The sequence below is a fragment of the Harpia harpyja genome, chromosome 7 (genome assembly GCF_026419915.1).
Source record: "Harpia harpyja isolate bHarHar1 chromosome 7, bHarHar1 primary haplotype, whole genome shotgun sequence".
Taxonomy (NCBI): domain Eukaryota; kingdom Metazoa; phylum Chordata; class Aves; order Accipitriformes; family Accipitridae; genus Harpia; species Harpia harpyja.
Window position 1 is genome coordinate 8,588,371 of NC_068946.1, and position 26,177 is coordinate 8,614,547.

At 54.2% G+C, this 26,177-nt stretch overlaps 3 protein-coding genes across 23 annotated transcripts in view; all 3 read right to left on the reverse strand.

Annotated features, from left to right (window-relative positions):
* Positions 1 to 12,878, reverse strand: part of SPEN (spen family transcriptional repressor) — an 83,501-nt gene extending 70,623 nt beyond the window's left edge. For 4 of the 16 annotated variants that reach the window (XM_052792807.1, XM_052792805.1, XM_052792804.1 and 1 more), the window contains exon 1: positions 1,515 to 1,962. In XM_052792807.1, coding sequence (XP_052648767.1) covers positions 1,515 to 1,597 — 83 coding nt within the window. In that variant the 5' untranslated portion in view covers positions 1,598 to 1,962. Of the gene's footprint in view, positions 1 to 1,514; positions 1,963 to 6,609; positions 6,678 to 7,346; positions 8,881 to 9,378; positions 9,430 to 10,075; positions 10,293 to 10,401; positions 10,919 to 12,002 lie in introns of those variants that run through there. The other 12 variants (XM_052792810.1, XM_052792814.1, XM_052792816.1 and 9 more) reach the window with 12 other exon arrangements.
* A 4,002-nt stretch (positions 12,879 to 16,880) lies between these two features.
* Positions 16,881 to 21,688, reverse strand: FBLIM1 (filamin binding LIM protein 1). Of its 5 annotated transcripts, none has more exons than XM_052793316.1 (8): positions 21,602 to 21,688; positions 20,220 to 20,374; positions 19,248 to 19,456; positions 18,747 to 18,880; positions 18,542 to 18,653; positions 18,279 to 18,448; positions 17,776 to 18,174; positions 16,881 to 17,441 (listed from the first exon to the last, which is right to left on the reverse strand). In XM_052793316.1, the coding sequence occupies exons 2-8, from the start codon at positions 20,243 to 20,245 to the stop codon at positions 17,328 to 17,330; spliced, it is 1,164 nt and encodes a 387-aa protein (XP_052649276.1). In that variant the 5' UTR covers positions 20,246 to 20,374; positions 21,602 to 21,688; the 3' UTR covers positions 16,881 to 17,327. The 5 variants fall into 5 exon arrangements, with proteins under 5 accessions (XP_052649276.1, XP_052649277.1, XP_052649275.1 ...); XM_052793317.1 differs by having other exon boundaries at positions 21,482 to 21,682; XM_052793315.1 differs by having other exon boundaries at positions 20,220 to 20,548; positions 21,602 to 21,627.
* Positions 21,689 to 22,737: 1,049 nt separating this feature from the next.
* TMEM82 (transmembrane protein 82) lies at positions 22,738 to 26,176 on the reverse strand. 2 transcript variants are annotated; one of them, XM_052793352.1, is made up of 6 exons: positions 25,784 to 26,172; positions 25,627 to 25,699; positions 25,213 to 25,387; positions 23,788 to 24,196; positions 23,278 to 23,465; positions 22,738 to 23,171 (listed from the first exon to the last, which is right to left on the reverse strand). In XM_052793352.1, exons 1-6 carry the CDS (start codon positions 25,860 to 25,862, stop codon positions 23,109 to 23,111), a joined length of 987 nt encoding a protein of 328 aa, XP_052649312.1. In that variant the 5' UTR covers positions 25,863 to 26,172; the 3' UTR covers positions 22,738 to 23,108. The 2 variants fall into 2 exon arrangements, with proteins under 2 accessions (XP_052649312.1, XP_052649311.1); XM_052793351.1 differs by having other exon boundaries at positions 25,627 to 26,176.
* Between the last annotated feature and the right edge of the window lies 1 nt (position 26,177).

Genomic DNA, 26,177 nt, shown 5'->3' on the forward strand with positions numbered 1-26,177 from the left:
AGAGCTGATGATGCCAAGATGAGGCTTTGCTGCTGCTGCAGCTCAGGCCAGGAAGATGGAGGAGACCCCCGGGGGGTTCCTCCCTGCACCCCGAGGTGACCCCAGCTCAACCCCCCCACACCCCAACCGGGGCCCTGCCGCCATTTTAGAGACCGGTTAGCACCACCCGCCCTTGCCGGGGCTGCTCTGTCACCGGGGCGGGGGGCTGCGAGCCCCCCCCAGCCCCTTCCACAGCGGCAGGCAAGCAGGAGCCGGGGCAGAGGTGGCCGGGGACCTTCCTCCCCCCCCCCCCCCAGTGTCACCTCATCTATTTTTCCCATGGTGACTCATTATTAAGGACGCTCCGTCATTTTTCCAATGCAGGAAGATTAAAGGAAGCTTCAAAATCCTTTTTTTTGCGGGAGGGAGAGGAATTAAAACAACCTGGCTGAAGGAGCCGTGAGCTGAGCAGCCACCCTGGGCTGGTTACCTTCTTTTTCCCCTAAAAAAAAAAAAAAAAAAGCTTCCAGCATGGGGTGCCGGGCATCAACTTTGTGCGAAAGCATTTCCCGAGGAAAAAGGTGTTGCTGAGGCGGTGGGAAAGAAGCCTCCTCCTCCTCTCCGCATGAAAAGACTAAGGGAGGAGGGAAAAAATACAACCATGCAAACTACTACTTCCTTATGAGCAGGCTTCATCTATGCAACAAAAAGAAGGAAAAAAAAAAAAACAACAAAACACAACCACTATATAATGAGTCCAGAGCGCTTCCCGCGTGGAGGGATCCAGTGTTTTCTTCGTGGGTTTGTGTGATTTATGTGGGTTTTGTTTGGGGTTTTTTGGTTTGTTTTTTTTTTTTTTTTAAGAGTCACGTTTTTGGAGCTGCGGGCGCTTCGGTTCCCACCGTTCGCTGCACAGAGCGGCGCGGGCACGGCTGCACCTCGGGGGGTGGCGGGGGGGAACGCAGCATCCTCAGGGCCCGGGTGGCTCCAGATGGAGGAAAACACAGTAAAAACGGGAGGGGAGGGATAAAAGAGAAAACTCCAAACGTTGAATAATTTAAAAAAAAAAAGGCAACGGAGAAGCAAGATGGCCAGGCTTAAGACTGCCTCCGCGCACCCCCCTCGGCATCAAATCCACTCCGTGCAAAAAGCCGAGCTTCGACACGCTGCTCCTCCGTCTTTCTGTGGTTTATTTTTAGTCGTTATTATTATGTTTTTCTCCGCTCCGGCAGGTCTCCCCGCAGCTCCGTCCACGCCGCCAGCCCTCTGCGGACGATCCTCGGCACGGCGCGGGGGTTATTTACAGCGATTTTGTTTTCCTCCTCCTCTCCACAGGCCGCGGGAGTCACCGTCCCCCCACATTCCTCCCCCACCCCCTTTTTCTATGGGTTTGGGGGGGGTTCCCCCCTTATTTTCTAGGAGAAGAAGGGGGGGGAATGGCCTCCCCGGGGGAAGGGTGGGGAGATCAACCCGAAGGCGCGGGAAGGACCGGCGGAGAACACCCCCTCTCCCTCCCTCACCCCCTCCCCACTCACCGCTTGAAGTGCTCGATGATCTTCTCCTCACGCACGTTCTCCGGCAAGTTGCCCACCCAGAGGTGCCTGGTTTCCCGGACCATGCTGCGCGGCGCGGGGCGAGCCCGCCGCCCCTGCCCCGGCTCCCGGTCGCCGCCTCCCCCCGCGCAGCGCTGCCGGCCGCCGCTCGCCGCCCGCCGCCGCCTCCTCCTCCTCCTCGCCGCCCTCCGCCTCTTCCGCCGCGGGGCCCTGCCGCCCTCAGCGCCGCCGGCTGCCTCCCCCCGCGGCGGCGGCGGCGGACGACACCATCCCCTCCGGGGGGGCCCCCTGGCTGGCGGGCCGGCTGGCGGGCGGCGGGCTCCCCCTCCGCCGCGGGTTTTCTTCCTCCCTGTCTCCCCCCGCCGCGGCCCTCGCTCGCTCGCTCCCGCTTCCTCCTCCTCCTCCTCCGTCAGCGGCAGCGCGGCGCCCCCCCCCCCGCCGCCGCCTCCTCCTTCCCCCCCTCCGCGCTCCCGCTCCTCTGGCGGCTCCGCTCGCTCTTCCCCCCCCCCCTCCCCTTCCCTTCCCCGCGCCTCTCGCAGCGCCACACGGGGGCCCCCGCGCAGGCGCACTGCGCCCTAGGGCGCGCGCCGCGGCCCCGGCGGCGGAGGCGGAGCGCGCGCGCGCAACGCCCCCTTCCCCCGCGGGGGGTGGGGCGGCGGGACTGCGCCTGCGCAGGGGGGCGGGGGTGCGAGGCGCTAAATAAGCGGGGGGGCTGCAATGCAAAACATAAAGGGGGGGCTGTGCAAAAAGTAAAGGGAGTGCATCGGAAAATGAGGGGGGGGCTGTGCAAAAAATAAAGGAGGGCCGCACTGCAAAAAATAAAAGGGGTGCTATGCAAAAAATAAAGGGAGGGTTGCAATGGAAAAAATAAAAGGGGGGTTGCAATGCAAGCAAAAAAAAAACCCCGGGGCTGCAATGCAAGTGCAAGGTCCCACCAGCAGCCAGCACCCCATTTGTACCCAGGCTGCACGCTCGTGGCATGGATGTGGCCAAAGAGGGCAGGGAAATGCTCGGAGGGGCTTCTCCCAGCCCGGGGCGGGGGCCCTTGCTGGGCATCACAGCCCCTCTACTGCCCGTAAAACCTACAACCCCCACCAAAAAATCGGGGCCATAAGGATGTCCCCCATCCTGAGGCACAAACCGTCTACCTCCGGGGCAAAAAAAAACCCGGCTCGCTGCAATCAGCGAGAGCAAGTAAAAAATTAATTGAGGTGAAGGCGGATGAGGGTCCTGCGCTGCCCGGCCGTTTGGGAGCCTATAGCTCTGTTTATCTGTAATGGCTCCAAAGGTCAGAGCTATAGGTGACCCCAAGAGGGGCTGGCGACGCTGACCACAACAGCAAGCGGGGAGGGAGGTCACCGAATCCTCCTGGCTGCCCAAAATACTTCCCTGCACTGAAACGGGGAGGCCACGTCACCCCGAGAACCACAGGAAAGAAACTCCCACCGTTGGGGGGGATTCGGCTGCAAGTCATCCCCTTTCTCCCCCACCGGGTTTTTGCAGAGCTCCTTCATTAAGACAGGGTGAACAAAATGCTCATTGCCAATATCACCCTGTTTGCAGAACTGACTCGCCTGTTGCACCCCATCCCTGCTCAAAAGGCGGCTCTGCAACGTGGAGCTAAACGTTTTTCAACCCAGAGGGTCTTGTTTGCCACCAAAATGTGCCCCTGCACGGATAAAAACACCTATTTCTATGCCCAAAAAGGAAAATGCCCAAGCGATTACCGCCACGAAATTCCAAGCAGTTTGAGGTCAGGATAAAACAGAACATGCACCCAGGGCCACGAATACTGGGGGTTTTTTTGAAGCCATTTAGCTGCTTTCACCACAGAGAGCAGACCGATAATTCAGTATTTTCCTTGGCCAAAGCCTCCTGACAGCACTTTTCTATTGATTAAAACCACGTTTTATTTGTCGGGGCGAGCGGCGCTCAACTTTGCTGCCTTTGCCATCCAGTCCGGCCAGACCCTGCCTGGGGCTGCTGTAACCTTCTGGCAATGACTCCACCTCAACGACTGGTCAAAGTCATCAAGCTATAGGTGGCTTAACAAACATGCAAATCTCTTGATTTAATCAGACCTCTGACGCACATTGACTCGAGCCTCAGCAGACCCGAGCCTTATCCCCAAGTCTACCGCTGCCGGGTGGCTGCAAGCCCATCCCTTCAGGGCCCCGTGCCTCGGTTTCCCCAGTGATGACGGGCATTACGCTGCTCCACCAAACTCAGATCTACTGATTAATAAAGAAAACCCCAACAACTCTTTGCACACAAACCATCTATTATTCAAAACACGATGGAGCCACGTGCGCACGAGAAAATGCCCTGCCAACGCGCTCCACCAGCACTTTCCACCACACATTTCTTCTCCGTAGAAATGGGCTTAGCTCTCTGTTTCAACTGGTCAGAAGCCTGAAGAGCAGTCGCTACATGTCTATACCTTTAACGGGCTCTACAGGCATCCATTTCAGAGAGGAAGAAACGCAAACCACGCATCAAACGGCTTTTCAATGCCGAATTCTCCCCTCTCTGATCGAGCATGCTTTGCTGCGGCAGTGTTGCCAACCGTTCTTCCCCTCCCTCCCTGCTAGGGTGGCACCTCCAAGGGACACGAGAAAACCACGCCAGCTCCCAGGTCCTTCAAAGAAACCTCACGCAGTGTCACTGCTGCCACATGGCCATCTTGCAGGCAGGCTGGCCGGGAGGGACATCCACGGACTGCAAACAAAGCCATCAACTCTGTTGACAGAAGAGACAGTTGAAATGAGTGCTTGAAGGGCTCCGTTTACACGAAAGCCAGCTGGAAGGGGAGCACGAAGCCCGGATGGTGACGCAAAATGAAGCTCTGGACCATCCCGACACTTTTCAAACGCTTTGGGGGGAAACTGTTCCCAGTTGCAACACGCGACCGCACTGGCGATGCCCCTGTAACCGGATCCCTCCAACTCGTTCGAAGATTTTAAAGAACACAGACCCCGGCTAGAGACCAGAGTGAGCATAACCTTCCTCTCAGCAGGCCTAAGGGGCCTCGACAAAGGACCAGTCTTACGCGGCAGCAACCAGCGCCGTCCTTGTCACTGCAGAAGGCACACACATTTGCACCAGCCCACTGGTGACAACATGATGAGCACCCAGGGGTGAGACATGGACACACATCCCTACTTGCTACCCTTCCCAGAGGGGCAAACAGCCGAGGAAGAGGAGACTTCAGCTGCTCTCCATCGCCCGATGGTCCTCAGCCTTTGGGACACGCAAGGGCAGGATCTGGTGCACTGCTTGGTGCAATTTAAATTAGTCAGGCCCGTGCGGTGGGTGTAGCCAAGAACCCAGCTATCTCTGGGCATCTCGGCCAATCCCGCAGTTAAAACGTTTGGACGCTTCTTATCGGCACTTGGAGAGGATTAAAATACCAGGCCGTATATTAATGAGGGAGCAGGTTATAAACCCATCACAGCTTGACCACCACGTTCACGTCAAGAAAAGCAAAGCAAGAACAGGACAGATCAAAAGAGAGCCATTAAAGGCGTGAGAAAATGGTGCTGCCTTATAAGGAGCTAATAAAGTTAGCAGCTCTCCAGTTTGGAGAAAAAAAAAGGGCAGGAGAATCAGAAAACATCCTTGGGGTCCACACAAACAGCCAGAGACAGCCTCACTTCGAGGAGGAAATGTCAATAAATAGAAGCGAGCAGACAACGCTTGAAAAGGCAAGTTCGTAGATTTTTCACATGGCGTCTTACCCAAGTGGTGGAGCTCGCTGCCACGTGTCGCCAGGACTGCTTGCCAAACATTTAAAAAAAGCAAAGATTAGATACCGAACAAGGACAGCAACCAGAGCTATATTTGCTAAGACTGTAACTTCCTATACTTGGTTCTGGCTTAGCAATAGCTCTGCGTTTTGTGCTCGCAGCAGCGCAGCTGGAGGTGGGGAAGGGAGGCATTACGCCTCTCCCTGTAGCTGGGGACACTGGCCAGCTGCATCAACTGGGGACTCACATGGTTCAGAGCGGTCGTGTTAGTGGCACGCAATGATTATCCCCACCAGTGTCCAGTACACGTCCAGCTTGCTTTGATTTTTACAGAAAAACAGTAGGTTACCCGGACAAGAGCCCTCAGACATCACCAGAAACACCCTGAGCTTTTCTTTGTTCAAGCCGGCCAGCTCCAGCCACCATCTTGTCATTATAAAATGTATTTACGTGCCTTTCCTGCTCATTGACTATATTTATTAAAATGACAGTATGGCAGCCACATATCAAATTGCCAGCTAGGCTTTTATCTCATTTTTAAGCCAGCCTGAATTACTGGCCTAATTTTATTGCTTACCCATTACGTTTTATGCAATGGATAATTTTCTCCAAGAAGGAATTGGTGCTGTTTGATATTTGGGCTCATTTGTTGCCAAGACAGAGGATATTGGCTTACACACTGATAACGCTTTGAACACGAAGCCTGGTTTTGGATCCTAAGCAACACAAAGTATAGGATTTATAGGATTAATAAAGCTATCGATTTCAGTTCTTTCCTCTTTGAGGGTTAGTGCTCCAACTCTTCATGACGAGATGACTCTGTCCAGAAAACTCCCTTCATGTTTTTGAAACCCAGTATTTAGTAATTTATTTTCTAACGCTCTTCCCCGCTAGACTTGGTGGTGGTGTTACCCACACAGTACTGGGGATGGGAGCTGCCACAAAATACCGCCACTGTAGCCAGTGGGTTAGCACCAGTTACCTTCTGCAGCACAGGAGCCCCCTGGAATTCAGTTTACACTGAACCCATTTGTATATATATAAAAGCACACTTCTGTTTTCAAAATACTTTGCTATACAAAAACAGACGTTTCTTCAGCAGCAGAGTACAGTGTGATTGCTGAGCCACGCAACCAAAACACCATGTGCCATCACAGGACTGCAAAAGAGCTTACTCTGGCTTTCGGTGTAGTAGATATATTAGAATTAATACCTATTTTTTTGCCTGTTCTTGGGAAAAATTAGAAATATCACAGTGCTGGCTTCTGGCCTGCTTCCCCTTGCCCCCCAACTTCTGTGCGACCACGTACTGAAGAGCTGTACCTGCTCACCTCGCAAGGGTTTTTCCCAAACATGGGGCATTTCATCAGCTAGACAGAGAGGACTTCGGTCTTCCAGGCTGCAAAATACTACATTTTAGGGGAAAAGCAAAGAAAACAAAACCAAAAAAAGCCAGCCCCAGGTGACCTGACACCCGAACATGACAACTGCAAAGGATATAAATCCCCTAGGACTGGATAGATCACCATATCTTGTACTTTGCCATTTTTAACACGCAATTGTTGTATTACCTCTACATAAAGGCCCCGCGTGCAATGCCCAGGAAAAATCACAGAAATTACGCCGGACATGTTGCAGGACAAGGTTTTAACACAAAACCCACAATGCAAACCTGTGAGCTAAAGGCTCACTCCCCATTGGATTGATCGGCACACCCAGCACAAAATAAATACCGAGCCAGCCACCATCCGCGCTTTTGTTTCATGAAACACCATTTTGATACCGAAGCAACTTGACAGTGTTTTAAACAGAGCAGACTGAATGCGCGTTTTCATCACTCTCACTTCAGAGAAAAGCATAAAAGAAAAATACTTGTGCATCAAGACCTGCTGCACTCAAAAACCTCTCCAGCGATACGGTGCAGAACAGTTTCTCAGCTAGCTTTGGCTTTCATTTTACCTCTGCAGATCTCACAATGCAGCTTTTTAACTCTTTGGGAAAATAGGAAAGCTTGAAAGACTGCAGTTTCCCCCCTTACGGAGGAGGAGCGGAGGTTTCTACCGCTCACTTGCTTTTTGGCACCGGAAATTCAGGTTTTGTTTAGCTTGGAAATCTCATGGATGTAGTTCTAGTTACTCTTCAGTCCAAAGCAGAGGGTGGTAAAAGTTCAGCGCTCGCAAGGTAATTCTCACTCGTTTGTCCTGAACTGCCAAAGAAAAGTAATTCCGAGTCCCATAGGGTGTGCCAACCTGAAAAATGTGGAAACATCCCGAACAGCCAGCTTCTTGGTCCACCGTACCTCCATGCCAGTGATGAGCACGAGGCATATCTCCAAACCAACACATCCCTAATGAGAGAATAAAATTAATATCCCTGTCCACGCTGGTTTATTTCAAGTATAGAAGAGGCTTTAGGCACAGCAGCTATTGACAATTTTCACATACACCACACACCAACTTTCCCCAGCTCTCCACCACAGGGAGCACGGTATGAAACCTGGCCCAGACACCTCATACTTACCCTCTGCTAAATTTTTGCCAGAAAAGCATAAAGTCATAGGTGTGCTACAAATCACAGCAGCAACCAGACTGCCTCACCGGCACTGAAATCACTGCATTTCTCATAAGGTGCTGCTCCAGCTTAGGAGGGCAGGGCCTCTCCGCTGGTCAGCCAGAGGCATTTATGCAACACCGATGCCAATATTCTCATTAAGGGAAGCTAACGAGAAGTCACCAATACGTAACACTCCTTGCGCACTAATGATTGCCAGGACTCTGCGCCTTGAAGTCACGTGTGACCTAGGAGAGACCAGCACCAGGTGCATTTTATTACCTTTTGCAACACAACAAAAGAAATTGCACCCAGTAAGGAAGCATTTTCCTTCTTCCCCATGAGCGAGCACGACTTTGAGGAACCAAGTAATAAAACAGCAGCATCTCGTGGGAGCAAGTTCACAGAAAAAAGAAAAAAAAAATAGTTCAAGGGGACCCTGATCTTCACCAACACAATTTAGCACATTGCAACGCTCCCTCTTATGTTTGCCCATTGCCCTTGCCTGAGCAAAATCAAGAGTAATATACTACCGTGTGTGGGGCTGTTTGCTTGTAGGGGAAGGGGCCCCACAGTTTTACTCCCTGGAGGCAACCATTCTCCCCACCCCTTTTGTGTGTATTTTTTTTTTTTTTTAATGTGCCACACATCAGCACAACGCTGACAACTGCATTGTATGTTTTCTGCCTATGCAGCAGTTCAACAGCACACAACTCTGGAAGGTTTTTTGAAAGGGGAAAGGGGGAGGGAGCTGTCCTTTGCTTTACCGTTTTAATTGCACAGCTTGCTCTTCTACGTGACCACAGAGAAGGAAAAACCCACTAAGGTGTAAAAACAGTACCATTTTTAGCATCCAAAAGGGTCAAACTCAGACTTCTCAGAAGATACAGTGGAGCTTAGAGTAAAAGCTACCACAGGCAAGAAAAAAAATACTAATCACCAGGGTTTCTTCTGTGGAGTTGGAAGTGACCCCGGCAGACAGCTCGTTTGTCCTTGCTTACGGTTGTTACAGTCTTTATGTTTCCACACCCGCCAATGCAGAGATACCAGCACTGAAAAAGGAAAACGGAAGGAAGGTATGAAAAGCTGGACTGTCAGTTTTTCCACCTGCCAGCAGCAGCTCGATTGAGCCTCAGTGGCACCGCTCCAAAGAGCAGGGACCAGAGCACATTACCAGCCTTCACAAATAAAGCTGAGTTAATATCTCACACGCAACATGCATTATACAGATAGCACTGGCAAACACAGCTTCCTTTAAAAATAAGGATGACTAATCCGTAGCAGTTTTTCTTTATTTTTTTTTAAAGGCCACAAGGCAGAGCTTTTTCCAGAAGCACCAGCCTTTGCTTTTGTGAAATAGTAAGCAGTGGGTAGGGGAAGCCCTGGGACCTACTCATGCTATCCAGACAGAAGTAACCACAGAAACATTGTGGGTTTCTGTGGCCCGTGTACAACACACACAACCAGAGCACTGTGCCTTACGGTCCTCAGCAAGGCCAGATCTGACTGCCCAGACAGTTCTGAGATCGCCGCGTGTTCACAATACTTACAAAGAAGGTATCTGCTGTGAAGAGGGGTGACACAAACAATCCTGTATTTCCCTGGGAAAGAAAAAAAAAGGGAAAAAGATAAGGCATAAGATAGTTTTCACCCACAATATTGCAACATCCCCCTGCGCTTCCTGGGTCAGGGAAGGGATGCGCTGGAAAAAAAGCAGCATGCAGGGTTCTGTAATCGAAGCGGAGCATCTGCATTAGCTCGGTGGGCCCAGTCCCCCATGCAAGGTCACTCGGGCTTGCAGGGAGACACATTAGCACTACCAAGCCTGCTTTAATGCAAAGCTGTGGTCAAACCACAGCCGAGCCAGCACTAAAGGAGGTCACTTGGGGACTACAAAAAGGTAATGAATTAAAAAAAAACCCACCACCACCAAAAAAACCCTATAAGCAGATGTATACTGACAAGCGGGCAAGTCAACAGCTTCGCTCTGGCAAGCTGCGTGGTCATCTGCATGAAACAGGCAGAGAAGTAACAGCCCGGTTCCCAGGAGGCAGCAAAATACTCTGTATCTACACAGAACACTGAACAGATTTAGGTTACAGCTTTTAGCCAGCCCCACTTACCAACCTCTCCCCCTCCCAGCTTTGCAGCCCTAAAACCCACCAAATCTGTCATTTTTTTAAGCACTCAGAAATGGAGATTTGCCACCGATGTGATTTTTGGTGGTGGCACTATTAAAATACTTACCCACCTCACAGACAAGGGCTGTGAAATCTTAAATTTGTGAGTGTTTGCAAATGATTTTGAAAGCCTTCCAAGGAAGGTGCTGTAGGATTGTAAATCCTTCCCATTATTAATAAAATGAAGCTATTGTTCCAGCTCTAATCAAGACTTGTCTCCAGCTGGGCAATTTTAAAATGCAATTCAAAACACACACACACACACAAAAAAAAACCAACCACCATCATGAGGAAGCTTCAACCCACAGGCTACTAGGAAAAAAAAATAAAAATCACTGAAAGAGCTAGCTGTTCTTTTAAGGGGAAGGGGGAAAGAAAATAAAAAATAACAACCCTGCTATTTAAAATGAATTCCAAGCAGGATCATGTTGGGGGGGGGGGGGGGGGGGAGCCTCCCTCCCACTGCCTGGGAAAGGTCACTTCTGCCATCGGTGCCCTCGCTATGCCAGATCAAGGCTGCGGCAGTGCGTGCGAGCAAGCAAGCGAGTAACCCCATTGCTGCGAGCCCAGCCTCATCCATTTCCATCAGGAGACATCTCTGCTTTTAATTTATTTAGCAAAGGGGGAGGAAAAAGAAGATTAAAAAAACAACAAAAAAAAAAAACAAAAACCCCCAGAACCCCCCTTGCAAACACCTCCTAGCACCCTTTTCAAGGATGGGGAAATCTAGCAAGGGGGAGAGGCTTGGAAAAAGGCTGCCAGCCGGGTAGGGAAAGCAGGCAGAGGTGGTGCATCCTTTGCATCCTCCTCCTCCCCCGGCGGCAGGCGCCACGCCTGCCCGGCGCTGCGGCAAAGGCTCCGCAGTGGGTGCTCCCCTCCCCCGTAGAAACTTCTGGAATAAGCAGACAAGCTGGAGAGAGGGGAGAAACCTTTATACCCGCAGCGGAATAAAAAAAAAAAAAAAGAGAGAGAGAGAGAGAGAGAGCAAGCAACAGAGCACATAATAAAAGGGAGAAGATTGCACAAGGATGGGATGCGTGCAGGGAAAAAAAATTAGATATATATAAAAATTAAGCCCATGAGCGGCTTTGGCAGCCCTGGCTCGGCGGGGTTTTGCAGCCTGCTTGGCTTTAAATAAAACGCCCCAACACAAAGCACACACACAAAAAAAATGGTGGTGTTTGGAGCGCTAGATGGTGGGATAAAGGAGCTGATCCCTCCTCCCGGATCTACAGCAAAGCCCTGCCATTTCAGTTGAACTAATTTGTCCTCTCTTTTTGTTGCAATGAATTGTCTGATCCGGACTATTTGATTGCATTTGCAGCTTCAGTTACTGGGGTTTGTTTTTGTGTGCTTTTTTTTTTCCTTTTTGGTTCTCTTTTATTGTTGGTTTTTTTCTGGGTGTATTTTTTCCTCTTTCAATTTAAAAAAATCCTCCCCAAATCTCCCAAGGAAAATCTACATCTCTGTGGAACAAATAAAACATTCAGGCACAAACTTCCACCATGGACTGTAAAAAAGAGATGGGTTGCTTTTTGTTCTTTTTTCTTTTTTTTTTTTATGGCATTTTTTTCTCCTGCTTTTAGGATATATGGTAGTAGAAAACCAATGGAGGAAAACAAAGGTAATATATATATATATAAATATATAAAATCAAACATATATATGGGCCAAAATTACAGTGATTATATATAATTAAATCATACTGTTTCAGGTGTGTGGGTTTATTTTGTATTCTGTAATCAGTCCCTGGAAAAAGGAGATAGATATAAAAATATGTAGTAAATACATAGAAATATTTCTGTATAGGTAGAAATAAAAGAGCATCTATATGGGCCTAAATCTGTAATTCCAGGAAAAAATAGCAGTATTTTAGGCATGCGGTTTTTAATAAAGAAGGGGCAATGTTATAACGTAGCCTGTAACAACACTGTGGTACAGGAAAAGGTAAGGCAACATTAAAAAAAAATATTTAAAAAAAGCATACGTGGTACCTTGGCTGCAGCCTCCAACAACGAGCGTTTGGATGTTACAGGGTATTTTTTTTTTTTTATGGTATTACCACGTCTGATCACACCAAGTTATGCTTTTAATTAACCGAATGGCGGGCAGGTCGTTGTGGGGAGCAAGGCAAGCAGCAATGGCTTCTTCCCCACGCCACTCCGGCTCAGAAGATAAATCAATCCTCAGGTGTTTTAGGTTTTCTGGTGGTTTGGTTTTTTTTTTTAGTGCATTTAGGTATTTTCCATGCCGTGAGGAGAGTGGGAGGTGGTGGTTTCAACCCCTGCGAAGGAGAAAAGCGGTGGAAGAGAAAGAATTAGGCATAAAACTACCCACCTTGGGGTGCGTGTGGAAAGAGCAATTCTGGGCCAAAAATCTTCACGCTATGTGGAAAAAAAACCCAAACATTTCAGGGGTCGGTGCCGGCGAGCTGTGCCGTGAGGGGAACGAGGGGACGATGTTGCCGGGGGGGGGAGGCTGAGGCGGCGATGGCGCCTGGGGCGGGGGGGGGGGAGGCCGAGGCCTCCGCCACCCCCATGGCCGAGTGGAAATGCGCATTTCTGGGCATTTTCGCATCCTTCTGCAAAGGCGGCGAGGAGAAGAAGGGGAGGGGGATGGGGGAAGGTCAGGTTTCACCCGCAGCGCTTTCGCCGCCTGCCTGGAGGGGATACGCACATCAGGAGGAGCCCCTCCACCGCGCTCCTGGCACGGCTGAAGCCCACGCTCGCCGCCCCGGCCCCCGCAGCCGCCCATCGTCCGTCCTTCCCCCCGCTGCCCGCCCGGCGCCATTTTGTCGCCTCGGCGTCGCTCGCCGTGGCCTCGCCGGGCGGCCATTTTGTGAAACGAGCGGCGGGGCGGGGGAGGGGGAAGTGGCGCAGTTCCTGCAGTACCGCGGACGCGGCGGCGCTGTGGAGCCAGAGGCGGCGGGGCCGGGCCGTGAGGGACAGCCCACGGCCGCCTCCTCCTTTTGTCAGGCAAATACCCTCCCTTTTCTTGCTTGTATCTCTTCTTTTGCCACAAAAAGCGTGGTGCCCTTAAAACACCTGGTGGAGGCCGATCGCCTCAGCAAGATTCACCCTCGGACGAAGCAATCCGATAAAGGAGATTAAAGTCTACTCCCCCGGCTGGGCTGTGAGGGAAAGTTAGCCGCACGGAGAATTAATATTTATTTTTAGGAGCTATTCCCCCCCTCCTCCCTCCAACTTTTTTTCCCAGTGATAAATCACCGAGGTCAATAACCCGCCTTGACAAACAGGACAACCTCTGCGACAAATCTCTCTTCTTTTTGTTTTTAAACCCCTCACCTATAGGCCCTAATGGACACTCCAGCAAAATAAAGATGTAACGTAAACAGCTTGAAGCCAGGTCTGGGTGAAAATTGTTAATTTGGGGGAAATAGGGTTGCGGGATGCTGTAGTCACTGCTGATACGATGAAGGAAAGCTAGGATATGAAATGTCAAAGCCCTGCTTGCAGGCATGTGCCGTGCATCTATTTTCAGAAACAGGGTGTGTTGGGGTTTGGGTTTTTTTTTTTCTTTTTTTTTTTTTCAAATTTTGTAAATAACCCAGTGTATCACTTGCAGCCTGGTAACACACATTAACTGTCTGCATCGATTTTGCCTCATATTATCAAAAACACATCGTGCTTTAAAAATAAATTGTGGCACTGGGTGTTTCAGTTTTGCGGGGGAAAATGGGACAAAAAGGAGAATACTGCATTTTTTTTTTAATACATCCTGCCGGTGCTGCATAATGAAGCTAGAGAAATTCAGGGCTTGGGCTGGTCCCAGAGTAATCCCTGGTTCCCCACACCCCCCCCCCCTTAGCCAGCAGGATCAGTCCACTTTTCATTTAAGAAATAGTAGTTTTTTAGGTTGTGTCAAAGGCAGGAAAGTGCAGAAAATGGGTCCGAACACTCTGCAGGGAAGGACAATGCTGCAGCAAGCCAGCTGGGATATGGTTGCAATTAACCCGGGTCGACCAAAGGAAAAACCCAGTTTTCCTCCAGCTCTCTCCATCCCATTTGAAAAAAAACAACAAAACATCATCAGCACTAAGCACCTGACCCTCCTCCCAGAGCATTTTCCAGCCAGCAAAGCCCTGGCAGCTGCTTCAGCCTCAGTTTCCCCTCCTGCAGCATTTCCCTCTGCTCAGCCAGCTCTTTCCCAGCTCCTTAAAGGTAGTGATGGCAGAGCGAAGGCATGCGAGGAATCCGGCTCATCTCTGCTTTTTGCATTTCTCACGGCTGACCCGGGGCGAATGCTGAGGAAAAGCATTTTCCAGCCCGTTTCCCTTTACGGGCTTGCTTTCCTTGTGCCATGCCAAAATCTTCGGCTTGCAAACAAAACCTGCAACAAGGCCTTATATATTACAAAGCAACACTTTGACTACTGATTTAAAAATACTATGGCCATGCCTGTCAGCTCCTCCTTTAATTTAAAAGCTCCTTTTAAAAGACAGGCAGTCCTTTGAGTTGCAAGGAAGATTAACCTTTGGGTTTTTTATGGGATACACCGTTGTATTCCTGGGAGCAAATTGGACTCGCAGCAGGGTACGGTATTGGATGCCTTTGCTGGGAAAACCCAGGGAAATTTTATCCCCTGGCCGCACCCAGCCTGAAGTGAAGAAATATTTGCATTTGCTTCTCCTTGGAGGGCAGCCAGGTCCCTCCCTGCTCTCCTTGGCCTGCCAAGAGGGATTGCAAGAAAAGATGGGCTTATTGCAGCAGCTGAGGGAAGGGCAGGGCCCGGTTGGTGTGATTCAGAGGTGTACAATTCTCTTTGCCCTTTTGCACTGCCATTGGAATAAGACACGAGACACCTCGAGTGGGTTTTATGCCTGGGTGGTCTCGGGGGGCTCTGCAAGGCTTTGGGGGGCTCCCAGGGCAGAGCAGGAGCTTCATATTGCTCCGTGTGTGCTTTGTATTTGTTTTATTTTTGCTAGCAGACCCAGGCGCTTGCAAAAGCACTTGCAACAGGGCAAGGAGCCCAAGGACAGGCTGAGCCGTCACAGCCCATGTGGGCTTGCTCAGCAGCAGGATAGGACCCAGCTCCCACAGCTTCACCCCTGCAAAATCTCCTCCACGCGGCTCAGCCAGCGCTGGAAATTCCTCGAGATCCTCCCGGGGGAAAATGCGGGGCTGTGCTTTTCAGGCATAGCAACACTCCCCATGCCTCAGCTTGTAATGCTTCTCCACTTATCCGAGAAGAAAATGGCTTAAATCAGTCTTTTATCCTCTTACCTCCATGTCCGTCTATCTCTGTCCCTTGTCATCCTCTGCTCCTGGAAAAGTATGCCAAATCTGACCACTTCTGCGTCCCTTCACCGTGCCACCAAACTCTCCAGCTGTACCTTGTCCTTCTCCTCACCCTCCAGCATCTTCTCCAAAGCTTCACGTCGATAAAAACATTTCCCTGCCTACCTCCAGCCAAAACTTGCCGCAGTCCTGGTGCTAACAGCCCATCCCGGTTTGCTCTGCAGGGGAAATATGCGAACCCTTCCTGCCATTAGCTCTGCGGAGGGGTAGCATAGCTTGCTGAGCACCCAAGGGTGCTGCCCGGAGGGTTTAAGCCAGTGTGCAATGCGAGAATGCATCCAAAACGCCACTCAGTATCAGCGTTTCCATCCTCCCTGAAAACCTCGCTTGGGAAAATACCCGTATTGCAAAAAAAACAAGCAACCCTATGCTCTCTGGGGCTTCCCTTCCCCACTCCCTTTGGCCACCACCAAGTCTGCCCACGTCTTTTTACTTCTTCAGCATCATTTTGGTGCCTGGTTTTCCCCACGAGGCAAAAGACTTTAGAAAGCGAGAGGTAACTTTGAGCATGGGACTTCCCCAGCATGGGACGCAGGGTCCCCACCCAGCCGGACCCAAAGCCACCTACTTACGTGACCGAGACAGACCGCAACTTTACATTAACATCCTATTTATAAGTAAGTTTATAGCGAGTTATGACCTGATTGATGGGCCGTAGACGCACATTAACAAACGTTGAGTAATAGGCTTTGTAGATGGGGAGAGTTGGCAGGAAATAATTGTGGAGTTGGTGTGATTAATCAACCAGCCCACTGGACTCCAGTGCATACATTAACCCTTTCATTCATAAATACAGCATGTGCTGGAGAGACATTATACAACATGACCTAGAAGCATATGGCTGCTGGTTTGGTGATATTTTTTTTTTTCAGCAGCTCCCTTTTTTCCATCAGGAAAGCATTAAACATCATCTCAGATGCTCTTGCTATTTTCTGCTCTTGATTTGTGGCTTTCAGTTAAAAAGAAAACCCCTCTTTCTCTGGCTGGTTTGCAATGCCCTCGCAAACAAAACCACTAAGCACCAGTGACATCAGTTGCACAGATGTTGGGCACACAGAAAAAGAGTCTAATTTCTGCTGGTTTGGAGGTTGGACCCAGAGAAGATGGAAAAGCTTCCGATGGCGGAGTGATGTTGTCTTGGATAATGTGCAATAACGGGGCTATCGGATATAGGAGAGTGCGTTTAGCTGGAATTTTTCTGCCTGATGGAGGAATTTGTGCTCTGGCTGCCCTCTGCCGGCTCTGGGACTTGGTTGAGATGGAGCCCAGAGAGCACAGGCTGTCTGCAAAAAAATCCCCACCACCAAACACCCTTTGATCAACACCACCGCACATAGTAAAATCCCAAGTCCGGCCCCAAAAAACGAACCTCTGCTCTCCCCTGGGGCGACAGCGGCATCTGCCAAATCACTGCACCCCGAAATCAGCTGCGTTATTGTCCTGAGCGACCTGACTTTTGCCATGCCTATAAAACCTAAAAAGTGGCTTTTTTTTCTTATTTTTAAACTTGCATTGTATGGGTTTGGAATGCAGGGCGGATGAAAGAAACAAGGGTTTTTAAACTCGGGGTTTTATTTAACTGTGAGTAACTAAATCAGTGCCTGCTCTCTGCATCACCGCAGAGAGAAATGTTTAATTGAAACCCCAAGGAAGCTCGAGAAGAAAGAAAAAACACCCAAGGAAACCAAACCGGCCTCGGAAAAGGAGTTTAAAAAAAGAAATAAGTGAACGAAACCTCAGCTCCTCCACCACCACTGCTCTGCCAGGGCTTTTTACGTTTGTAACAAGCACAGAGCCGTGCCGGGACACTACATCTGTGCTTCTCCACTTGGCCAGCCCAGCAGGTTGGGGTCCTGGGTACATTTTGGTGATGAAAATGCCAGTCATGCAGCTATTTGGGGGTGCAGCAGGCACCCCGGGACCAGCTGCAGGGTGCATCCTGGTGGGTGCACCCCCTTTTTGGTGGCTGGTGCTGGAAGATGGAGGCTGAGCCACGGGGTTTTAGCAGGACGACTCGTTTCGCCGACGGACGTGGCAGGACTTGCAGAGGAGGTGGTCGTCCAGGGGGTAGCACCCATTCTCTGTCGGCTCCGGTGACAAGGGCGTCCCGCAGCTCTGGGGGCGAGAGGGGAAAGGGAAGCCACGTTTTAGGGGTCCCCATGCTGCATTTGCATGTGACACACTGTGCCATTGTATCCCACCTTTCCTGCAAAATCCACCAGCACTTGGAAAAAAGCAGCAAACTATATCAAAAGCATGAAAAGCTGAAGCTCTCCTAGCCAAACACATTGTCCTTTTCACCTGATTTAACTGTTTTTCCCCCTCCAGGTCACTTGCAAGATAAACTGCTGGCTAAAAAATAACCCTGGGCGCTGTGAGCCCCGTGGCCATGCTCTGCAAAGGCTCGGTGCCAAACACCTCAGCTTTTGGGGGCCCATCAGGACTGTACCTCGCAGCGGTAGCAGCTCTCATGGAAACTGCGTCCCAGGCACTCAATCTTGTAGGTGTCCTTGTCCTCGCGGGGGACAATGGGGTGCTCGCAGGCACTGCAAACTGCAGCATATTTCCTGGTGGGAGCAAACAGGGGCAGCATGAGCCCTGTGGGGTGACGAGGATGAGCTGAGCCCCCCCAACATGGGGGATGCTCCCCTGTTTCCGTGCTCACCGACCTGTAAAAGTCAGCCACACAGTACACCTCGTCCCGCTCGTCCACGGCAAAGCTCTCGGCGCCGATGGCCCGGCCGCAGGCGGTGCAGGAGAAGCAGGCAGGGTGGTAGCCCTTGCCCAGGGCACGGACAATGCGCTCCGCAATCAGCCCCCGGCACTTGGCACATTTCTCCAGCGTGGTCTGGAGTTTGGGGACACACACTATAAGATGGCAGCTCCCACTCCAAGAAACTGCATCTGCCACTCCTCTGAGGGCGCTGGTTGTCCCCGAGGAAGGATGGGTACCTGGTAGCAGGCATCGCACATGGGCCGCCCGTCTCTTTGGTAGTAGCGCTGGCCGGCCAGGAGCCGGTGGCATGTCCGGCAGGTGAAGCAGTCAGCGTGGTACTGCTTCCGCATCGCCTCCACCGTTGGCTCCCGGGGTCCCACCACTTTGTGGCAGAAGGCACAGATGTCTGTGGGAAGAAGGGAGAGGGGTTCGGTGCCGTGTGCCTCAGTTTCCCGAACTGGGAACAAGCCCACACTGCGCAACTGGGTCCCCCCCTTACCTCTGGAGCTGTCCCTCTCCGGGTAGCCATTCGCATCCTGCCACTGCGGCTTGCCCGCTTGCTCCCGGCAAAATTTGGGCGGCCTCAATTCAGCGGGGAAGGCAGAAGGAGCCTGATAAGCAGGGAAAGCAAAGGCATGCTACATTTATGCTCTTGCAGGTGGGGAAACTGAGGCACTGGGGCAATTGCACCCCATCGTCCTCACCTGGAGGGTGGCAGGTGTTGCAAGGTCCAATTGCTGCAGCGCCGGACCCAGTGCCTCTGCGGACAAGGGCTGGGGTGCTTCGGAGAGGACAAGGACCGGCGGGGACGAAGGCACGGGGGCCGCTGGGCGGATTTCTGCAGTGAAAGCCAGACATGGCAGGTTTAGGAGGGCAATAACATCCAATAACGCCCTGTCACAATAACGCCCCAACAGCTTTGCAGCGGCGCTTGCTGACCTGCCCCAAAAGCAAACGCTGTCCCAGCCAGAGTGGACAAACAGCACTGATAAGCGCCCGGCGATGGAGAGCAAACACAGCCCTTCCCCAGCAGCCGGATCCATCCCGGGATGGGTGCAGGGATTTGGGGAATAGCCCCCCCCCCCAAAAAACCCCATCCCTCCCTGCCTGAATGCGCATCCTTTAGGAAAGCATCTCCGCAGCATCCTCAGCACCATCATCATCCTCCCAACACCACTTGCAGCCCCCCTGCGGATGCCCCTCACCTCCGTTGGGCAATGTGGGGGGCTGTGGCGGTGGGGTCTGGGGGTGATGTGCGCCTGGGACCTCGGCACCGTCCGGCTGCGGCTCTCTTTGGGTTTTCTCCTTGGTGAGCACCTCCCTCCGCGGCGGCACCAGGGTGATGAAGACTGATGAAGCGATCCTCTTCTCCGCTTTCCCTGGCAGCATCGCTGAAGTCATAGAGGGGCCAGACCTGGGTTCGATTTTAGGGAAAATAAGATAAAAGAGAGCAAAACCCACGGGCGCACCGGCAGCTCCTGCAGCCACACTGCCCTTCGGCCTCAACCCGCCTCCCTCCTCACCCTCCCGGAAAGGGAGAAGGAACGAGCGTGCCTGTCCCACGTCACGGCAATAAATGGTCTCATGCCTGGGACGACACAGGGTAAAGGGTCCCAGCAAAGCAGCAGCCGAAATCTCCCATTTTCATGCCTCTGTGGCCAAACCCCACCCTTTTGTAAGCATCTTAACCCCCTTTATTTCCTCTTATTGTCCCCACCTGGGATTAAACTTCCTGCAGGCAGCAGGAAAAACCCACCTTTCCCCTTAAAAATGGGGTTGCAATGAATCTGCTTTTGCAAACTCTTTTTTGGAGTGTTTCTAGGTCCCCTAGCTCCCCATTGCCCTGCTAATCACTTCCAGCTCAAGGCATCCCCCCTTTATTTTTGCAGATGGGGAAACCAAGGCATGATGTTACAAATCACCGCATCCCCGTCACCGAAACAGCCCCCGAGCATCGCCTGGCGGTGCAGGCAGGATGCGCCTGACCCCGATAAACCCCGCTCGGGAAGGAAAAGGACTGTTTATTCAGCTTCCCAACGGGAAAAGCAGCTGGGGCGAAGCTTCCCCTTCCCAAACGGGATGGTTTGGAGGAGGGGGGAACCCCGAGGCTTTAGCCGGGGTGTCGCGCCAGTGAAGCAGGATTCATCCTCGAGATTAATCGGCGGCCTGAAAAATACCTGTGTGACGAGTTGCCCGGTCTCATGCCCTGGTGCAGGGTGGCTCTGCTCCCCCAAAATCCCGCTCAAAGACGCCAGTGCATCCTTTCAGGGGCAGCCGGTCCCCCCGTGGTGGGGGAAAAGCTTCAGGACGTGCACGCTGGTGATTTCAGCCTCTGACTCAAGCAGGGGAAGGGATTAAATAGGAAAAAACCCTGAGCGGATTCGCTCCCTCCTTCCCTCCCTCCCCGCCGGCAAAACCCCAAACGGGCTCCAGCGCTGCCAGCCTTTGCCCAGCTGCTCAAATCCTCGCCCGCGGGAGCTGCCGGTTTTCCTCCTCCCTGGCTGAGCTGCAGAAAATAGGGGGGGCGGGGGGAGTAATAATCATAAAAAAACAACCCGAAAAAGAAAAAAAAAATCTCCAGGGCTAATAGGAACCATGTGCTCATTGCATTCCTCTTTGTGCCGGGGCTGACGGGATCCCAGCGGCCCCATCGCGGCACCCCCCGGTTCCCCCCCCCCAAGCCGGGGGCCATTCAGGTGGTCAAGGCTTGTGGGGTGCATTAATGGGGTTCGCCCCCCCTCCCTTTTTTGGGGGGGGGGGGTGTCTGCCCCCCCCACGTAGCTCCATCCTGTTTTGGGATGGCTGAGGCCACGTTGGGAAGGGCCCCCCTGGTTTCCCACAAGCATCACCCCAAAATCTCCTGGGGTGGGAGCCCAGGTGGGACCAATGGGGATAGGGCCACTTATGGGGCACCCCCACATGCCCCCCAAAATTGGGATGGGGCATTGCCCTCCTACAACTGTCCCCCAACTCTGTTCCCTGTGCTGGGGACCTCTTGGAGAGCTCTTTGAGGATGCCCGAGGGAGAAGGGACGGGGTGGGGGGGACACAGCCCTTGGAGTCCCCTTGTCCCTTCCCTGAGTGTCCCTGCTGTCCCCTTGTCCCTTACCTGGGGGGTGGCCTTGCAGCCCCCCCGCAATCCCTTATCTCCCACCGGCTAGCCCCGCAGCCCACCGTCCCCTACCTGGGGGTGCCCTGTCCCCTATGTGGCGGTGGCCCCACCGTGTCCCCCCCAACCTGGGGGCCCCCCATCCCCTACCTGGGGGGTGTCCCCAATCCCCTACGTGGGGATGTCCCCCGCCCCATACCTGGGGGTGGCTCTTGGTCCCCTTGTCCCATCCCAGGACGGCTCTGCGGTCCTTTTCCCATTACCTGGGGTGTCCCCTGTCGCCTACCTGGGGGTGGCCCCTGTCCCCTACCGGGGGGGCGGGGTGTCCTACCTTGAGGGGTGTAGGTCCCCTACCGGGCGGGGGGTCGCCTGCCCGGGGTGGGGGGGGCCCTAAAACCCCGCTTGCCCCTCGAGGGGTGGCCCTGTCCCCGTCCCCGTCCCCGTCCCCTACCTGGGGAGCCGGTGCGGGTCCCTCCGTGCGCTCCACGGGCGCGCCCTGCCCGGCGCGGCGGGGGCAGCGGGGAGGCAGAGCCACCCGGCATCACCGCCCCTTCCTCCCTCCTCCTCCTCCTCCTCCTCCTCCCTTCCTCCTCCCCCCTCCCTGCCCCACGGCCTCGGGTGGGGTGGGGGGCACATGTCCTTAGGGTGCCCCATGCACCCCCCCTAGGATGCCCGGTATGTTCTTAGGGTGCCCTATGCACCCTGGGGTGCCCCGTGGGCCCCTCTGACTGCCCCACGCACCCCAGGGTGCTCCACGGGACCTCAGGGTGCCTCATGGACCCAAGGGTGCCCCATACGGCCTCAGGGTGCCCTCTGAACCCTCTGGCTGCCACATGCATCCCGGGGTGACCCATGGCCCCTCGGGTCCCCCTATGTGCTCTGGGATGACCCGTGCTCCCACACCCCCCAGGTTGTCCCATGGACCCCCGTGATTGCCCCAGGCACCCTCTGGGTGCCCCATGTCCCCAGGGTTCCCCACACAGCCCTGGATGGCCCCCAGCATCCCCAGGGTGCCCCACGTACCACCCCATACACCCCCAGAATGCCTATGTGCCCCTATACAGCCTCAGGTGGCCCCCTGAGCCCCCATACACACCCAGGATGCCCCATGTACCCCTGTTAAAGCCCCAGGTGGCCCCCTGTGTCCCCATACACCCCCAGGATGCTCCATACAGCTCCATACACCCCCAGGATGCCCCACACTGCCTCCACATACCCCCTATCCTCCCATGTGTCCCCATACAGCCCCAGGATGCCCCATACTGCCCCAGCCCCTCTCCTGCTCCCCCCCCTCCAGGGGCTGCAGGTTCTTGCCCAGGCAAACAGCCACCTCCGGGGCCTCCCTCCCTCCCCAAATTGCACCCCACCTGCGCAGGGCCTGTTGTCCCATGGCATGGCACAGCCAGTTGCAGCCAGGTGGGGAAACTGAGGCACAGACGCACCTCTCAGCCAGATGGTCACCCCCTCCCTGCCTCAGTTTCCCTTCCTGGGGAGGAACTGCACCACCCACCTCCTCCAAAAAGCTGCACTGCAGCCATCTCCGAGTCCCTCTCCAGCACAACAGGACCCCAGCTCGCTCTGCCCATGGATTTTGCTGAAAAAAAACCTTTATTTTCTGAGGTTTATAAGTCCCCAGAGGCCCCTGCGCTGTGACAGCGTAGCCCCGCAGCCACCGAGGACAGGGACGTCTGCCAGCATCCCACGTCCTTGGTGGGACCAGAGGGCAAACCCCTAGCACTGCCGCAGCATCGCGGGGTCCCCCCAAGAACCAGGGGCTGCGTGAATGTCCCCCAACCTCCTCCACCCTGTGGAATGGGGTCAAGCATCTTCCGGGAGGCCTTCTTCCTTTGTCCCCATGGGGGATCTGTGATGGGGAGAATTTGGGGGGGTGCCCGCGTTTCAGGGAGCCAAGTGAAGCCACCCTGAGTTTCTGATGCCTGGTTACACCCCGCAGCTTATCAGGACATCTCCTCTGATCTCGATCCCAACCGCCTATCCAGCCGAGACTGCTGGCCGAAATCCTACGGGAGATGGAAGAAGAGAAGCAGAAAGGCCCCTCACTGTGGCCTCAGGGCTGCTGCCAGCTCCTCACCCCGACGTCCTGGCGGGGAGGTGACCCCGTCTCACCTGCCTCCAGCACGCCTCCAGCATGACGCCGGCACAGAGCAAGCACCAGAGCTCTCCCAGCAGCGAGACGAGGACATGGAGGACATCAGTCCAACGGCCGACCGTAAGGAGGAGGATGAAGAGGCCGCCCATTCGTACCAGCACTGTCTGGTAAACCGGCTGCCTGCCAGTGCTCTGCCGCGTCTCCTCTGCAAGGACGTGGTGTCGGGGTGGCCACCGTGGGGGGGACCCTGTCCCCTCCCCAGCCCCACAACCAGGGGACACCATGGATTTCAGGGATGCTATGGGGGGGCTTCGCATATAGCCCCAGGTGACCCTCTACAGCCCCAGGATGTCCCCTGTGCCCCCGTACGGTCCCATATACCCCCAGAATGCCCCATATAGCCCCTCTACAGCTCCAGCTGGCCTCTTATCCTCCCATGCAGCCCCCGGATGCTCCATACCAGGCCATAACCCCCCCCCCCAAAAAAAAACCCCACAACATAATTGGGGGTTCGGTCCCCTTCTCACCTTGCATGTAGATGACCAGCAGTGTGTAGCAGATGGTGAGCGGCATCCAGAAGCGGACGGCCTCCGCCGTGGAGAGGAAATCCCGGTTGATGAGCACCACGGCAGCCAAATCGGCCACGGCAAAGGTGATGGCCAAAGCATTCCAGAGCAGCCGGGGGATGCCATGACCGGTGGCGAGAAGGAGGATGCAGACGCCGCAGTAACGCGCTCGGCTGTGCAGCTCGTAGAGGGTGCAGACGTGACGAGCCAGGCGCCGGGTGTAGGCGGCCAGCAGCCCCGCCAGCCCTGCTGCCAGCACCAGGTTGCAGGTCCTGTGGGGAGCCCCTTCCAGCAAGAAGCTGAGACCGCAGGACACCCCACAGCCCAGCGAGTACTGGCACAGCAGGTAGAGCTGGCTGCTGTGGGTGCCCTGCGAGAGCGGGACAGCACCATCAGCTGCTGTGGAGGTTGCAAGGGGATGCGTGGCTGCAAAACGATGCATGGCTTCCCTGTGCTGCAGCCTCCCCGTAACCCCCATGGGTGTTACAAGCAGCGAGGGGATGCACGGCTGCAAAGCAATGCATGGCTTCCTCCATGCTGCACCTCCACAGGTGTCACAAACAGCAAGGGGCTGCACAGTTGCAAAGGCATGCATGCATGCAAAGCAACGCATTATTTTCCCCATGCCAGCCATCCTCATCCTCCCCACAGAGGTTGCAAAGCAGCAGGGGTATGTGTAGGCTCCTCCATGCTGCGGCTCTCGTATGACCCATGGGTGCTGTAAGCAGCAGGGGGATGCATTATTTTGGGCATGCCGTAGCCCTTATCCTCCCTGCAGGTGTTGCAAAGCTGCAAGGGGATGCATGGTTGTAAAGTCATGCAAGGTCACCTCCATGCCACAGCCTCTGTCCTCCCCATGGGTGTTGCAAGCAGCAAGGGGCTGCAAAGTTGCAAAGGCATGCATGCATGCAAAGCAATGCATGGTTTTCTCCATGCCAGCCATCCTCATCCTCCCTGCAGAGGTTGCAAAGCAGCAGGGGGATGCATAGGCTCCTCCATGCCAGGGCTCCCATGTGCCCCATGGGTGCTGCAAGCGGCAGGAGGATGCATTATTTCGGGCATGCCACAGCCCTCATCCTCCCTGCAGAGCTTGCAAAGTCATGCATGGTCTTCTCCGCGCCATCTTCCCTGTCCTCCCCATGGGTGTTGCAAAGCAGCGAGGGGATGTGTGGCTGCCAAGTGATGCATGCTCTCCTCCATGCCGCAGCCCCCATAGCTGTTGCAAATCTGCAAGGGATGCACAGCTGCAAAGCAATCCCCTTGCAAATCTGCAAGGGATGCACAGCTGCAAAGCAATCCCCTTGCAAATCTGCAAGGGATGCACAGTTTCAGGGCTCCCTCCACAGCACTGCTGTGCTGTGCCTCAGTTTCCCCATCCCATCTCACCTTGCCGAGGGAGAGGATGGTGGAGACGGCACGCAGGGAGAACTCCAGCGCCACCAGCGCAGCCACGCGGGAGCCCACCAGCGCCAGCACGCCTGTCAGCATCACCACGTGCAGCGACTCCAGCACCCACCGCTGCGTCCGGATCGCCTCCTTCTCCGCCTGCCTCTCTGGGTCACTGGGGACAGTGGGGGGGACATGCTGAGCTGGACGGGATGTCCCTTTCCTCCTCCGCCACCCCAAAATGGGGCGACAGCCTCGGAGACCTCCCCTGTGCTTTGCAGCAGGGAGAGGAGGGTGCAGCCCCTGCCCTGTACACCCATGGGTGCTGAGAGCTGCCCCTCCGCCCCGACAGTGGATCCCAAAAGCAGCTCCCCAAAACAAATCCCCCAGGGGAGAAGCAGGGCCGGCGCTTACTTCAGGCACTGGATGTAGAGATAAACTTTCAGGAGGCTGCAGAGCACCGAGACGGCGCAGGCACCCACCAACCCTGCAGGGAAAAGGCAGCAGCGGGTCACCGGTGTCCCCCAGGCTGACCCCAAGCCGTCCCCATGCCACCCCCGAGGGGTCTCACCTTGCAGGAGTGCATCCAGCAGTGCCCAGCCCCATGCCAGCCCGGGCAATGCCGGCAGCCAGGACCCCAGAGAAAACATTTTTGGTGGAGAGAAGCCGCAGCGTAGCCAGGCCCCAGCTCCAAGGTCCACGGGGTGGAGGCTGGGAGCGGCCCCCCCCGGCTAGTAAATCATTGCCGGGGCAAGCAGGGGCAGGTGGAGCCCTGGCCAGAGGACCTGAGCTCCAGCTGCCCCATGGAGAGGAAAATTAGGGTGGGGAGAGGGATGCAGTGATGGGATTCACATGGTGGGGCTTGGGGACCACCAGCATCTTTAATCTCCCCCCACCCCGGCACCGCCATTATTCTCTCCAGCCCGATGCGTCACAGCGTTTCAGGTCCTGGCTTTGCAGGGACG

Coding starts and splice junctions, on each gene's coding strand:
- TMEM82 (XM_052793351.1), bottom strand. CDS start 25,862: ATGTTTTCTCTGGGGTCCTGGCTGCCGGCATTGCCCGGGCTGGCATGG. Junction 24,197..25,212: donor CCATCCTCTCCCTCGGCAAG/GTGAGATGGGAT, acceptor CCGCTCTCGCAG/GGCACCCACAGCAGCCAGCT. Junction 23,172..23,277: donor TGGAGGCGTGCTGGAGGCAG/GTGAGACGGGGT, acceptor CATCTCCCGTAG/GATTTCGGCCAGCAGTCTCG.
- FBLIM1 (XM_052793316.1), bottom strand. CDS start 20,245: ATGAGACCGGGCAACTCGTCACACAG. Junction 18,449..18,541: donor GGAGAGGGACAGCTCCAGAG/GTAAGGGGGGGA, acceptor TTCTTCCCACAG/ACATCTGTGCCTTCTGCCAC. Junction 17,442..17,775: donor AGAGCTGCTACCGCTGCGAG/GTACAGTCCTGA, acceptor TCTCGCCCCCAG/AGCTGCGGGACGCCCTTGTC.